Genomic DNA, 15568 nt, shown 5'->3' on the forward strand with positions numbered 1-15568 from the left:
GAAGACAAATGTGGCACAAACAGGAGATGCAGTTCTGTCAGGATCTCCCCTCCTGAGGAGAACCCAGCAAATATTTCTCCTTTGACCTTTTGGTTCACACCTTTACAAACTAATAGATACAGTTGGTCACAATAGCTGTGTTTCTATCTGAATGATTTCCAATTTTGTGCGCATTCAAAAAATTCAACTAAAGAAAATGCGGATCATTGCACGTTTACATCCATTGTCAAGCGCGCTATCTTGAGGGAGCCTGCCTTGTCATGAAGGAGCAGATATTCGCTATATTGTAGCAATTGTACATCGTTTTATAATTAATTAAAAATAACTACCATCTGAATAGGGCTTAGGAGAAACAATAGAGATATTAAGAAGATCACAATTGAGATTTTTCTTTCCTGCAGGTAGTTAAGAAGCGTGATTGGGACACCAGTATGCAAACCAAAGCATATGCTGGTGACCAGTCGTGTTAGTCTTTTCAGAAGGTATCTACACACACTTAAGAGTTCAAAGTGATTCAATGTTTTTGGTTCAGATTAATAATATTACTAGAGCTCTTCAGATCTTCTCGACCAGTCTTTAGGAGATGGATGGCTTCCTGTGGGAATCAGAATATAATTTGTTAAGGTGAAGTTGGGCTTCTATGAATCAGTGAATGTTGTAGCCCTCAATGTGGGGTCAAGAACAACATGTGGGGTGAGTGAGTCATCAATCAACATGATCTGCTCGCTCTCAGCATGTTTGTCATCAATCACTCTGATGGGTCCACTGTCTGTGTGTGTGTGTGTGTGTGTGTGTGTGTGTATGAGGGGGTCAGAGGTAATTGTTAATTAGTGACTGAGCCTTGTAACAACAGATGCCAGACCATGAGACAAGAAGTCAATTGATGTTGTGTGTGTCACATCTTCCTGGCCCTGAGGAGAGGAAACTGATCTTAATGTTTTTGTCTGAAAAAATCCTGGCGCTCTGCAAACTGTCAGTAACACACACACACACTCTCATGTTGGTGCGGCTATCCTGATGAGGACTCTCCATAGACATAATGATTTTTATACTGTACGAACTATAGATTCTATCCCCTAACCCTAACCCTACCCTAAACCTAACCCTCACAAAAAACTTTCTGCATTTTTACATTTTCAAAAAAACATCATTTAGTATGTTTAAGCGATTTGAATTATGGGGACACTAGAAATGTCCTCATAAACCACATTTATAGCATAATACCCTTGTAATTACCAGTTTGTAACCTAAAACAATGTCCTCGTAAACCACTTAAACCTGCACACACACACACACACACACACACACACACACACACGTTTATCTAAATGGAGACTTCCCATTTATTTTTCTTAAAGAGACAGTTCAACCAAAAATAACAATTTTGTCATCATTTACTCATCCTCATGTTGTTCCAAACCTGGATAACTTTCTTTCTTCTGTGGAACATAAAAGCAGATGTTAGGCAGAATGTTTAATCACAGTCACCATTCAGTTTCATTGTGTGTAAAAGTGATGCAGTTTAGGTTCAATACAAGTTACGTTCAATTGACAGAATTTGTGGCATGTTTTTTACCACAAAAATATATTTAAACTCTTCCCCCATTTATTTAAAAACAAAGCATACATCATTTACAATGGAAGTGAATAGGGCCAGTCCATAAAGTTAAAATACAAACTGTTTCAAAATTATAGCCACAAGATGTAAACATTGTTCATGTTAACATGATTTAAGTGTGATAAATTCACTTGCTGTCCTTATCGGTGTAAAGTTATATCCAATATTACAGCTTTGTTGCCATGAAGACATAACACTGTAAACTCTGTAATAAATCTGATCACACTAAAATCATGCAAAACAGAGATTTCTACACCCTAAAATCATGTTAACGTACTGTATAATGTTAACATCTTGTGGCTATATATTTTAAACAGTGTTGAGTGTTTTTTAATGTTTATGGTCTGGTTCCATTCACTTCCATTGCAAGTGCCTTACAGGTGCTGTAAGTGATTTTTTCATGGAAAAGTATGCAAACAAATTTCCTACTCCCTTAAAGATATTAATGAAATAAGTGTCCTGAGATATCTCACCGGTCTCTGTGACAGCTGTAGACTCTGTAAACAACAAACAAAAATGCATCCGCGAACCACTGACATTGACGCTTTTCACCTGTCAATCATTTTGCTCATTCTCATTTGAAGCGGATCATTGATGCTATGATTCATAATGTTTGTCAACTGAGGATGCTATTGTGCCACTGTTAAATTTGACAGCCAAAGGAACAAACAAAGCTGCACTTTTGCTCGGTTTTGGTCTCAAAGTTATCTTTGGAGGGTGGGGTTTGGAATGAGGGGGCGTGGCTAATTCAGCGGCTCAGTCATGTAAAAGCTTTAGAACACTAAAATGGCTTACAGCACCTTTAAACCGTGAGTTCTGCTCTTTTTTTTTTCATCTAATAATCGAGGGAGAAGTTTAAATGATTTTATGTACTGAACCCCAAACATTCTTATAAACTAATTGTACTCTGTTGTAATCAAACCTTAACCCCAAAATGTAACTTTTAGAGGTGATTTTAGAGGTGAATATAAATATTATTTAGTGTGTTTTTAAATCATTTAATGTTTTGAAAATGTCTCCAAAAGGATTTTTTATTTTTTTATTTAGCATTTAGCTAACACGTTTCACAGAATCATGTTTTTTGGTAATGAGAGAAAGAATGAGAAAGAGGAGAAATAGTCCATGTGCACACTGCAGTGTTTTGGAAATGACAACTAGACTTGAATATATGACGTAATATGAAATAATCGTAAATTACACACTTTGAACATACAAGATGATCTTGTGTGTGTGCGTGTGTGTTTATGTGTGTGTGTGAGTAGATTCTGAAGAGAAACTTTTGACCAGGCCACCCACTAATGTAGTCTGTCTCTCAGCATCTCACTAATGGAAAGACATTAATTTGAGGTCTGTATTTCAGAGGTCAGAAATATGACAGATATACAGAGCTTTTTATCTGCTAGATATTATGGAATGTTGAGGGGCGTTTTTTTCAACATTGAGAACTTTTATGCCACAGGCGTTGATTTTTATTACAGTAAAGCGAACAGATTTCAATTATATTTTGGTTTTAAAAGGTCCACATTAAAACTGACTCAGAAGCTCTTTACCAGGCCTTCATCATTTGTTTTTGGTACTTTCCAAATGCCTTTTTATGTACAAATTGTACTGTTGTAGCCTTGTCCTAGATCCAGACTTTCAATATTAAACTGTGAATGTACATTATAATCTTAACAAAGAGTGAAGTAAAGATAAACCATTTCAATATTTATTGTGTGAAAGTGATTATTATAATTTTTTTTAAAAAACTTTAAAAATGTAATTTCCATCTTTGTCTTTCCACCACAAAATTCTATTAAACATAATACAGAATCAGAAATGACATAAATCTCCTGTGATGCTTGTACATACACTGTTGGACATTGAACATTTTTACATACATTTAAGAAAACACAGCGGCGTTCTAACCAGTTTTTGAAGAGTGCGCATGTGCGTGAACAGACCGGATAACAAATGCATCAGATGGAGCCCAACAACAAGTCAACACAGCGGAAAGAATTCAACATTACTGGGAGTACTGTGGGAAAATCACATACACAATACCCATTTATACACACACCAATATAAATATCGACTGTCCCTCACGTCCGTGTATATGCATTTGTACAATGGGGGAATCCCAGAGTTTGACATAAGAGGGAAACCCCACTATTGCAGCGCAATTCCACTGTTGGTAGCGATAGAAAGTGAAGGAAACAAAAACAGCAAAAACTCTTGAATATTTGGAAATAAAGCGAAGAAAGCAAAGTCTTCCTTGGATGCCATGTTTGTTATTTACTCAGGCATCACGGGTAAATTACTCATGTAAACGCATACACCGATTTCGAGCCTTAAGCAGCTTTCTCGCAATAAACAGCTTTCTGATGTCCATGTAAACGTAATGACTGTAAGTATACAAATTATACTAGTGAGAGTGTGAAAATGTTTTAACAACACTTTCAAAAGTCCACAGAGCTAAAAGTGCCTGAAGTTGATGCAACACCCAAGAATGTGTCAAGAGACTTTCTTTGTATATTTTCTCAGAAGGCGTCGTCATTGTGCGTGCATTTAGATATCTTTTTCATACAAGGGGGATAGTTCTGAGAAGATTAAATCCAGTAGAAAGAGAGAAAGAAAGAAGCTTTACTCTTTCTGTGTGCTATCTTTCTCTCTTTCTTGATTTTGCACATCTGGATCAATCTTAAACAGAGACTGTTGGTGATAATTTGTCAGAAGGTTTGGTGCTTCTTCTTTTTGGATTAGCAGAGGAACCTCTAATACCCTAGCGCAACATTGTGTGTGTGTGTGTGTGTGCGTATGTGTGTGTGTGTGTGTGTGTGTGTGTGTGCATCTAGTTGGATACACAGTTTATAATTCTTCCAGCCACTGTTTTTTTTATTTTTTTATTTCTAAAGCCTTAGATGTCTGAGCCTTTGGCTGGGTGATTTTGCACTTGTAAATACGTTGTATGCGTGTATGTGAATGGTTGTGTGTTTCTGTGTATTTACACACTCAGACAGACAGCATACCTGTATAATAATGTAGTGTCTTAACTGAAGCTGCATCCCAATTTGCACACTATCCATATGATACAGTACTGATAGATGTAAATCACTGTGTCTTAAAAATAGTAAATGGATTTTCAGAGTATACATAAAGCAAATGCTTGTATTGTCATCTTACAAGGATGTGCTTCTTTATCACCAGTGAAATACTTAGAGTGTGTAGAAAGAGATGGGGTTTGCATGCACACCATGTGTTTGAACGTAAATGAAGATGAAAACCAGAGTTATGTTTTTAGGCAGAAGGAGTAGGAGGACATGTCACGCTAGATTATTTAAACATCACGTACTCTTTGATTTATGCTGTCAAAACAAATTTTACTCAGATGTGTGAGAAAGATTCTCAAGACTTTTGGACGTAAGAATTAAAGGGCCAACTGGTGCTTTGCGTTTTACCCGCTGCATGCTGAGAAAATCCCCAGAATTCCTCATTCATCATCCTCTCCTCCTCCAGTTGCTCTCACCTCGCACATTTTTCTCCTCCTCCCTTTTCTCTCCATCATAAATTCATATACATTGTTTTTTTATACATGGAAAACTGGCAGATTTTCATGTTCCATCTTTGCTTACTCATATACTGTAGTTTATAGCCTAATCATTTCATAATTGAAATGTATAATTGTATAATAATCTAATAGTTTGATTCATACGCCTGGTTTCAGAGGTACTTGGATTTAAACGATTTAATGTATGTAATGTGTTCAGTTGTTTCCATGTTAAAGTCTTGTATCTCAGCTTAATATCCAGAGCGAACTAGAATCAAGCCATTTTTTGTAGGTTGATTTTTAGCTGGTTTGAGCTTCCCAACCAGCCAGACACAGCAACATTAGTTCAAATAATGGTGTGAGTTTTGAGCGGGACTAACTGTTTGTACAACCAGTAAAGGACGGGGAGGATTTCCTGGATTGCAGGAATTGTTTGATTACAGTGATTGTTTTTGCAATTCTGTTTGGTGACACTTGTGGCACAGTAATTACACACTTCATCCTTGAGGTATTGTTGAAAACTGAATTAACATCCTCCTTTCTGTCTTTTCTCTCATAGTCTGTAAGGTTGGCTACTACAGATCTCTGTCTTCAGATGGCAGCTGTCGTAAATGTCCTATGCACAGTTTTTCCATAAAGGAAGGAGCCACTTCTTGTGATTGTGACAAAGGATATTACAGATCAGAGACCGACCCGGCGGCCATGCCTTGCACACGTGAGTTAAATTATTCTGTCCTTTCCTGTCATGTCCTCTGTCCTATTCTGTCATGTCCTAATCTATTCTATTCTATTCTGCCCTGTCCTGTTCTGTCCTATTCTGTTATGTCCTCTGTCCTATTCTGTTATATCCTATTCTATTGTATTCTATTCTATTCTGCCCTGTCCTGTCCTGTCCTATTCTGTTATGTCCTCTGTCCTATTCTGTTATATCCTATTCTATTCTATTCTATTCTATTCTATTCTGCCCTGTCCTGTCCTATTCTGTTATGTCCTCTGTCCTATTCTGTTATATTCTATTCTATTCTATCCTATCATATTCTATTCTATTCTGCCCTGTCCTGTCTTGTCCTGTCTTATTCTGTCCTGTCCTTCCTTATTCTATTCCATTCTGTTCTATTCTATTCTGTCCTGTCCTGTCATGTTCTGTCCTTCCCTATTCTATTCTATTCTATTCTATTCTATTCTATTCTATTCTATTCTATTCTATTCTGTCCTGCATTATTCTATTCTATTCTATTCTGTTCTATTCTATTCTTTTCTGTCTTGTCCTGTCATGTCATGTCCTGTCCTGTCCTGTCCTGGCCTGCTTCTATTCTATTCTATTCTGTTCTATTTTGTCCTTTCCTGTCATGTCCTCTGTCCTGTTCTATTATGTCCTATTCTATTCTATTCTATTCTATTCTATTCTATTCTATTCTATTCTGTCCTTTCCTGTCCTGCCCTGTCCTGTCCTGCTCTATTCTATTCTATTCTATTCTATTCTATTCTATTCTATTCTATTCTATTTTGTCCTTTCCTGTCATGTCCTCTGTCCTATTCTGTTATGTCCTATTGTATTCTATTCTATTCTATTCTATTCTATTCTATTCTGACCTGTCCTACCTCTCCTATTCTGTCCTGTCCTTCCTTATTCTATTCTATTCCATTCTATTCTATTTTATTCTATTCTATTCTTTTCTGTTCTGTTCTGTTCTGTTCTGTTCTGTTCTGTTCTGTCCTGTCCTGTTCTGTCCTGCATTATTCTATTCTATTCTATTCTATTCTGTTCTGTTCTGTTCTATTCTGTTCTCTTCTGTTCTGTTCTGTTCTGTCCTGTCCTGTCCTGTCCTGTCCTGTTCTGTCTTGTCCTGTCCTGTCCTGTCATGCCATGTCATGTCATGTCATGTCATGTCCTGTCCTGCTATGCCATGCTTCTATTCTATTCTATTCTATTCTATTCTATTCTATTCTATTCTGACCTGTCCTGTCCGTCCTATTCTGTCCTGTCCTTCCTTATTCTATTCCATTCTATTCTGTCCTGTTCTGTTCTGTCCTGCATTATTCTATTCTATTCTATTCTATTCTATTCTATTCTATTCTATTCTGTTCTGTTCTGTTCTGTTCTGTTCTGTCTTGTCCTGTCCTGTCCTGTCCTGCCATGCCATGCTTTTATTCTATTCTATTCTATTCTGTCCTGTCCTGTCATGTTCTGTCCTTCCCTATTCTATTCTATCTTGTCCTGCATTATTCTATTCTATTCTCTTCTATTCTGTTCTGTTCTGTTCTGTTCTGTTCTGTTCTGTCTTGTCTTGTCTTGTCCTGTCCTGTCCTGTCCTGTCCTGTCCTGCCATGCCATGCCATGCCATGCCATGCTTCTATTCTATTCTATTCTATTCTATTCTATTCTATTCTATTCTATTCTATTCTATTCTGTCCTTTCCTTTCCTGTCTTGTCCTGCCCTGTCATGTCTTATTCTATTCTATTCTATTCTATTCTATTCTGATCTGATCTGAGATCAGCCTCATGAGTCTAATGATGAATTGAAGGAGTGCATGTCTAATTATTAATAATTTGTGATAAATGATGGTCATCAAGAATTTGCTCCTGTAAAAGATAAAAGAGGGAGAATAAGAGGATAGACATTAGATCATTTAATGTGTAATAGTTACATTTTCCATAGTTCGCTAAGAGATTTTTTATCTGTTTTGAATGCCTGCTTTTTGAGTATTACTGAATTAAAAAGGAATGTGTTTTTATGAAGTAAACTGTGTTTTTATGAAGTAAAAGTGTGTCTTTATATTAACCAGTGATGTATGACAGTTTGGTTGGCTTATCTGTGGTTTCATATATCAGCTGAGAATGTGTGCTTTCCCACGCCATAACCAGGCTGCAGAATGCAAAGAGAGACAGGTGTGTGTGTGTGTGTGTGTGTGTGTGTGTGTTAAGGGAGCCTTTGGAATCTGTCTGTTAAATGGTTTTGCTATGAAAAAATTTTGTTAAAGTTTCACAGGCTCTCTTTACAACAAATGCATTACCCTTTGATTTGTACACATTGAAAAAAACGTCATAACATCTTTCCCATAAACTGAACAAAAACTAAAATCTTTTTACATCATAAAAAAAAAATACCTTAAATTTAATGAAGTTAACTAACAAATATTTTCAAATTGAAGCTAAAGTAAAATTAAAATGTAATCAGAAATAAAAATCGAACAGTTTGTAATGCATGGGCATGTGAATATTTCTGTTTACATCTGTTTATATGCAGCAGATGTTCCTCACATCAAATAAATGAATATAAATGAGACTGTATCAGTCTCACTCTGCCAGCTGTCTGTCTGTCCTCTCTCTCTCTTTCTGTCTCTCTCCTCCATGTCTCTGTAGAACAGACACTGTTTGTCTTCCCCTTCTGTTGTTTCTCTCTCTCTCTCTCTCTCTCTCTCTCTCTCTCTCTGTCATCCTCCAATTCAATGTGGATGAAAGGATTTAAGCAAAAATAACAGTAGACTTACGCACACACACACACACGCACACACAATATAATATCGATATATTGCTGCATGTAAATGAAAATAGTTACATATAATTTCTCCTTGTGTTAATTTAGTGAAAAAGTAGGCTTTTTTTAGTTCTTACATTTAACATTGTGAATCTAATAGACCTTTTTCACATTTCCGGGTTTATTGTCATAATACTATCTTGATATATCCCACTCAGACTTCTCTCTTTTTGTGTTTGTGTCTCTCAGGTCCCCCGTCAGCTCCTCACAATCTGATATCTAATGTGAATGAGACATCAGTGCTGTTAGAGTGGAGTCCGCCCCTCTCCTCCGGAGGTCGACAGGACCTCATCTACAACGTGGTGTGTAAGCAGTGTATACGGGACATGCAAAAATGCACGCCTTGTGGGGACGACGTGCGGTACTCTCCGCAGAGACTCAGTTTGCGCTCTACTCGTGTGTCTGTACACCAGCTGCAGGCGCACACCAACTATACTTTCCAGATCTGGGCCGTCAACGGTGTGTCCAAACACAACCCCAGCCCAGAGCAGGCGGTGTCTGTTACGCTCACCACCAACCAGGCCGGTGAGTTTGTATGTCAGTGGATTTGTGGGTTTACTTATGTAGCTACAGTATACATTTGCATTGTTCCTAGAAGTGAGCTAAATCTGGAAAAACTTATTTTTGAGCCATCCATGCACATCCTCAAAAGTAAAAATTATTCATAAATAATGCAATTATTATAAGCTTTATGTACAAACAATAGAAGTATATGGAATGTTCAGGCAGCATTTAGATATCTTGGTAAGTTTGTGTGTGTGTGTGTGTGTGTGTACAGTAGATCAACTCAGACCTATGTCAGATAACAAGTCTCACTGTAAACAGACCCCAAGCATGTGTGTTTGTGTGTGTGTCCGAACAACCTATCCCTTTTTTTCCCATTAGAAAGACAACAGAGAGGAATACACCTCCTACTGGACATTCCAAACAGACATAACCTCTGAAGATACCATATCAAATAGACATCAGGAAACAACAAATTCATGAAAACAATAACTATCCAAAGTCAAAAATAATAATAATAAAGCAGGTTATACAATATAATCCCCTTTATTCCAACAATCCAGATTGCACATAGAACACAATTACAATACATTTGTTTACAAAATATATCAAAATTTCATTTCCATGGCATAGTGTACATTTTTTTTCTCTTCTTTTTCTTCTGTTTTGTACATTTCATGCCGATATGAAAGACAGTAAGTACACAGTCTTTTAGGGTGTGTTCACACTTGGCAGGTTTGGTTCGATTTAAATGAACTCTAGTGCGATTGCTCTGTTAGTGTGGTTCATTTGAACAAGTGTGAACGCTGCCATCCGGACCTTGGTGCACACCAAACAAGTGGTCCGAGACCCCCTGAACAGGGGGGTCTCGTCCCGCTTCCAAACGGACTCTGGTGCAGTTCGACTGATATATGAATACAGCATAGACCAAAGACATCTAAATGGACCAATAACAGGAAGTAATTTGCCTTTAATACTGATCTCAAGCATACCTGGTTCTTCTCATCATAGGAGCAATGTTGCCCATTACAGTTCGGTACAGGCGTCAGAACCGCCGTTAGCCGTCCTTGCAGCATATCTTCATTTGTGTGTGCAACGGAGGAATTCCTGGCGCTGTTTTGACTCCTTTACACATTTTATGCTCTTCGTTTGTTCTCAGCTGGTAAACATACCACCATATATACATTTTTGCAGTTTCGCCCAGCAGCCAGCATTGTTTTGGATGTTCGGCAAGTTCCGTCGCAAAATATATGTCATAAAACTGTCCAATCAGGTTGTGACTTTTTCCTGATGCCTTTTGTTTTGTATTTTAGGTTCGGTGTTAAAAATGCCAGTGTGAACACTAAGCGAACCAGGACTAAATGTATCATTTTCTTTTTTGGTCCGGACCAAGAGAACCAAGAGAACCAAGAGAACTGAACTACAAGTGTGAACACACCCTTAATGTTGTGATTCACCTTGGAGCTGGTTGATTTGGTTCAGGGTTTAGAACGTTTTTATAAAGGATTTTATAAAATACCTATGAAAAAATTAATTGGAAAAGGTTGTTGAGCGCTGTCGCACTCTTTTGCTCATACTCTGGTTTAGGGATTTGAACAAAATTTGAACAAATCCCTAAAAATAAGTAATAAACCTTTCAGTGTGACTCGTTTTGCTAGTAAAAAGCACGAATGATACCTCAAATCGTGTGTCTTGTTTAGAAGAGGTGTGTTATTACTTTTCTAAGCTATCAGACTTAGGATTTTTGCGTGGCGAATGATAAAAACAGCCCATAGACTTACATTGAATGAGCGACCCAAGCCATATAAAAGGGCCAGAATATGATATAGACATGGGGGTGGGCTCTTTTGACTTGTTGTTAGGGTCAATTAGTAACCACCTAGCAACACCCTAGAAACAACCCTGAACACCTTATCGTACAGTAGCAATGCAGCAAAAACACTCAGCACACCCTAGCACCTGCAAAGCAACACACTGGCAACCTCCCACAACACCCTGGCATGAGTTTTCCACTCATACTTTCTTCAGAAAATGTAAAAATCTAGTTCTTACTGAAAGGAAAGCATTTGTGCATGTATGTATGCATGGGTTTGTGCGATGGACTATATTGTTGTGTGTGTTTAGTTAGAACGATTACTGTAACATACACTTTTTAATAAAAAGTGGTAACATGCATTTCTTACTTTAAGGAGTATTTTTTTTTATTAGCCAATTTTTGTTAGTGTAACCTTATGTTTTCAGGTTGATTCAGTCATTTAAAAAATATTGATATATTGTTTTATTAATACTTTATTAAGTTTAGTTGGAATAGTAGGAGTTTATTGAGTAATTATTGACAAAATCCTTTTACATTGCTCCTACAAAGCAGTATTACTTTTTATTAATTCTATTTTTGACTATTTCATAAAGCTTATAATATTTTTTTTAATGTATTTTAGTCATAGAGTATACAGAAAATAAAACAATATGAGCTTAATGACTGACAAGTTCATTTAGTGTATTTCTTTTTTAAATATGTTTTTTAGTGTGTGTTTTTTTTAATAAAACCATTTTTGTCATTTTTCGATCAGATTATGTGGGTGGGTGGGGGGGGGGGGGGGGTTCTTGTTTTAAAAGGGGGACGAGAACCACTGTGCTAAACTGTTAATAAATGGCTCTCGAATATTCCCATTCAACATTTGGTGCTGCATATTGTGTAGAGACATGCTACATTTGGAAGATTGTAAAGAAAATTGGTCTCGATCCACAGGCACAAAATAGACACATACAAACATCACACAAATGCATGCATTCATGCACACACATGCCCAAAACCACAAAATGCATGCACTTAACACTTTGATAAATGAACCCCATTGAGCGATGCGTCTAAATGAGTTTTACTCCACATCTTTCTGCACTTGAGTGTTTACGATGAACAAGCAAAGATTCTCATCTTTCCTTTTACATTATCTCACCCAGACACACACACACCCACAGCTCCATTACGGCCCCATATCTGTCAGAGCAGACGGCATGATGGATGTATGTTAGAGATGAGTGTGTATGGAAGGTGATGGGGGGCAGTGACCCCTGCGATTTCGACCGGAGGGGGTTGTCTCAGAAGCCCCCTGAGGGACGCCCTTAAATCATGTTTAGTCTGTCGGGTCTGGCAGAGGAAGACGGATCTGTAAAAGGAGAGATGACCGCTGGCGAGCTGCTGCTGCTACAGCTGGCATGGGATCAAATTGTTTAACAGAGTCATAATACTTGAGACAAGCTCACTCACGCGCACACACACACACATGTTAGTGCAGCTATCATTATGAGGACTCTCCATAGACATAATGATTTTTATACTGTATGAACTATAGATTATATCCCCTAACTCTAACCCTACTCCTAAACCTAACCCTCACAAAAAACTTTCTGCATTTTTACATTTTCAATAAAACATTGTTTAATATGTTTTTTAAGTGATCTGAATTATGGGGACACTAGAAATGTCCTCATAAACCACATTTATAGCATAATACCCTTGTAATTACCATTTTGTAACCTAACGACGAACTTGACAAAAGAAACATTTAGTAAGCATAAACCTTTTATAAATATTAACTAACTCTTGCTTTCTCTTTCTCCTCAGCTCCCTCCACAGTCATGTTAGTTGAGAGTAAGGATATCACCCGTCACACTCTCTCTCTGTTCTGGCAGGAACCAGAGAAACCCAACGGTGTCATCCTGGAGTATGAGGTCAAATATTACGAGAAGGTAAATGATGGAAGGCATTAGTTTTTCTTATTATAAACTTATATCATTTACTCACCCTCTTATTTACCTTACCTTCGTTACTCTTATGAATTTCTTTCATCTGTGGAACACAAAATTATACTTTGCAATACTTTTATATAGCCTTTTTTTGGAGCTAATAGATCCAGTCTCTATTCTGTGTGTTATATTGAAAAAAAAATATATATATATATATATATATATATACAGGTGCATCTCAATAAATTAGAATGTCGTGGAAAAGTTCATTTATTTCAGTAATTCAACTCAAATTGTGAAACTCGTGTATTAAATAAATTCAGTGCACACAGACTGAAGTAGTTTAAGTCTTTGGTTCTTTTAATTGTGATGATTTTGGCTCACATTTAACAAAAACCCACCAATTCACTATCTATTGGTGGGTTTTTGTTAAATGTGAGCCAAAATCATCACAATTAAAAGAACCAAAGACTTAAACTACTTCAGTCTGTGTGCACTAAATTTATTTAATACACGAGTTTCACAATTTGAGTTGAATTACTGAAATAAATGAACTTTTCCACGACATTCTAATTTATTGAGATGCACCTGTATATATATATATATATATATATTCTTAAAAAATGTACCTTTTTTGTCCAAGTAAATGATGAATGTTAGATAACTATCCCTTTAAGTACAGTTTCTCATTAAGATGCTATTGTTAAAAACTATTAACCACATGCGTACATAAGTGTATACAGTACAACAATCCCCTGTGGACAGCCGCTTTCCCTGGATAAACAGGAAGTGAGGTTTTTATTAGAGTTAAAATAGCCCCCTGACATCCTTTGGCATCCCCTTTTGAACTCTTACCTTCCTCTTCCATTCTGTCTCTTTGTCTTTATTTATAAATCTCAGGATCAGAATGAGAGGAGTTATCGCATCATAAAGACGACATCTCGTAATGCTGATATTAAAGATCTGATCCCGCTGACCTCATATGTGTTTCACGTGCGTGCTCGCACCGCTGCAGGCTACGGAGAGTTCAGCGACCCCTTTGAGTTCAGCACCAATACAGGTGGGTGTATACGGTAGTTCATCTTCAGGAATATGTGTTAAAGGAATATTATTCCGGATTCAATACAAGTTAAGTCAATCGACAGCATTTGTGGCATAATGTTGATTACTACAAAAAGTAACTTTAACTTGTCTCTTGCTTTAAAAAAAAAAAAAAAAAAAAAAAGCAGAAATCGTGGTTGCAGTAAGGCACTTACAATGGAAGTGAATGGGGCCGGTGCATAAACATTCAATTATACACTGTTTCAAAGATATAGCCACAAGATGTAAACTTTTTATGTCTTTAAACATGTTTGTAATGAGAAAAATTGCTTCCTAACCTTATCAGTGTAAAGTTATATCCAATATTACAACTACGTTGCCATGATGACGCAACACAGGTATAGCCTATAAGTGATTTCATCATACTAAAATCTTGTAGAACAGAATTTTTTTCCTACTAAAATCATGTTAACATTTATAGTTAATTTCTTGTTGCTGTACTTTTGAAACAGTGAATATTTTAGAGTTTATGGGCTAGCCCCATTTACTTCCATTGCAAGTTCCTCAGTGTAACCACCATTTTTAAATAAACAAGGGATGAGTTGAATATATTTTCTCTGGTGATCAACGTTATGCTTCAAATACTGTTGATTGAGCTTAACTTGTTTTGAACCTGGAATATTTCTTTAAATTGGGATCGAACTAGAACTAAAATATATTAGACATATTTGTTACTTAAAAAAGATATTCAATTAGAAAGAAATGTAGAGCGGGACATTTTGGATATTTTCCGTTGCAAACAAATCACTAAAACCTTTTTAAAACTCATAAGAAAAATTATTATTTTTTGCAAAGTGAAATTGATGTATTAAAGGTTTGATTTTGTCATACTGTAATGCAGTGTTTTGCACTCTATCTCTTAGTTGCAGCTCCGATTATTGGAGGTGTGATGAGCTCTGCTGTGTTGTTGCTGTTGGTGGCTGGTTGTGTTGTTGTTCTCCTCCTCATCCTCGTCAGTGCCTTCATCATCACCAAAAAGTAAGACAAAATGTCCACATTGCACACAATCTAACAAACAATGTAAGCCAGTATTTTTGTCTTATTTTCCAGTAAAAAATTATAAACACCCTTAAAACATGATACATTTACTTGAGAAGCAAAATTGCATAAGATATCAAAGGGAGAGTTCTGAATTGAAGCAGACTTCGACATGAACCCAGCAGTTTGCCTCATGCGGTTACGCCAGGGAAGCTGTTCCATGGAGGAATATGTGGAGGGTCCCACGTCATGGCCGCCGAGCCAGGGTCCCACGTCATGGCCGCCGAGCCAGGGTCCCACGTCATGGTCGCCGAGCGAGGGTCCCAGGTCATTGTCGCCGAGCCAGGGTCCCACATCATGGTCACCGAGCCAGGGTCCCACATCATGGTCGCCGAGCCAGGGTCCCACGTAATGGTCGCCGAGCCAGGGTCCCATGTAATTGTCGCCGAGCCAGGGTCCCACATCATGGTCGCTGAGCCAGGGTCCCACGTCATGGTCACCGAGCCAGAGTGCCACGTCACGCAGACCTTGCGCCACCTTCTGCCCCAGATCCCG

The 15568-nt window shown here is 37.4% G+C and overlaps 1 protein-coding gene across 4 annotated transcripts in view; it reads left to right on the forward strand.

Annotated features, from left to right (window-relative positions):
• Window positions 1-15568, forward strand: part of LOC127429882 (ephrin type-A receptor 4-like) — a 55581-nt gene that overhangs the window by 20153 nt on the left and 19860 nt on the right. For 3 of the 4 annotated variants that reach the window (XR_007895368.1, XR_007895369.1, XM_051679210.1), the window contains exons 4-8: window positions 5704-5859; window positions 8873-9208; window positions 12813-12937; window positions 13835-13994; window positions 14899-15013. Coding sequence is in view for 2 of the 4 variants with exons in the window: in XM_051679210.1 (XP_051535170.1) it covers window positions 5704-5859; window positions 8873-9208; window positions 12813-12937; window positions 13835-13994; window positions 14899-15013 (892 nt within the window). In the remaining 2 variants the exon portion in view is untranslated. Of the gene's footprint in view, window positions 1-5703; window positions 5860-7977; window positions 8035-8872; window positions 9209-12812; window positions 12938-13834; window positions 13995-14898; window positions 15014-15568 lie in introns of those variants that run through there. The other variant, XM_051679211.1, reaches the window with a different exon arrangement.

The sequence above is a fragment of the Myxocyprinus asiaticus genome, chromosome 39 (assembly GCF_019703515.2).
Source record: "Myxocyprinus asiaticus isolate MX2 ecotype Aquarium Trade chromosome 39, UBuf_Myxa_2, whole genome shotgun sequence".
In the NCBI taxonomy this organism is placed as follows: Eukaryota; Metazoa; Chordata; class Actinopteri; order Cypriniformes; family Catostomidae; genus Myxocyprinus; species Myxocyprinus asiaticus.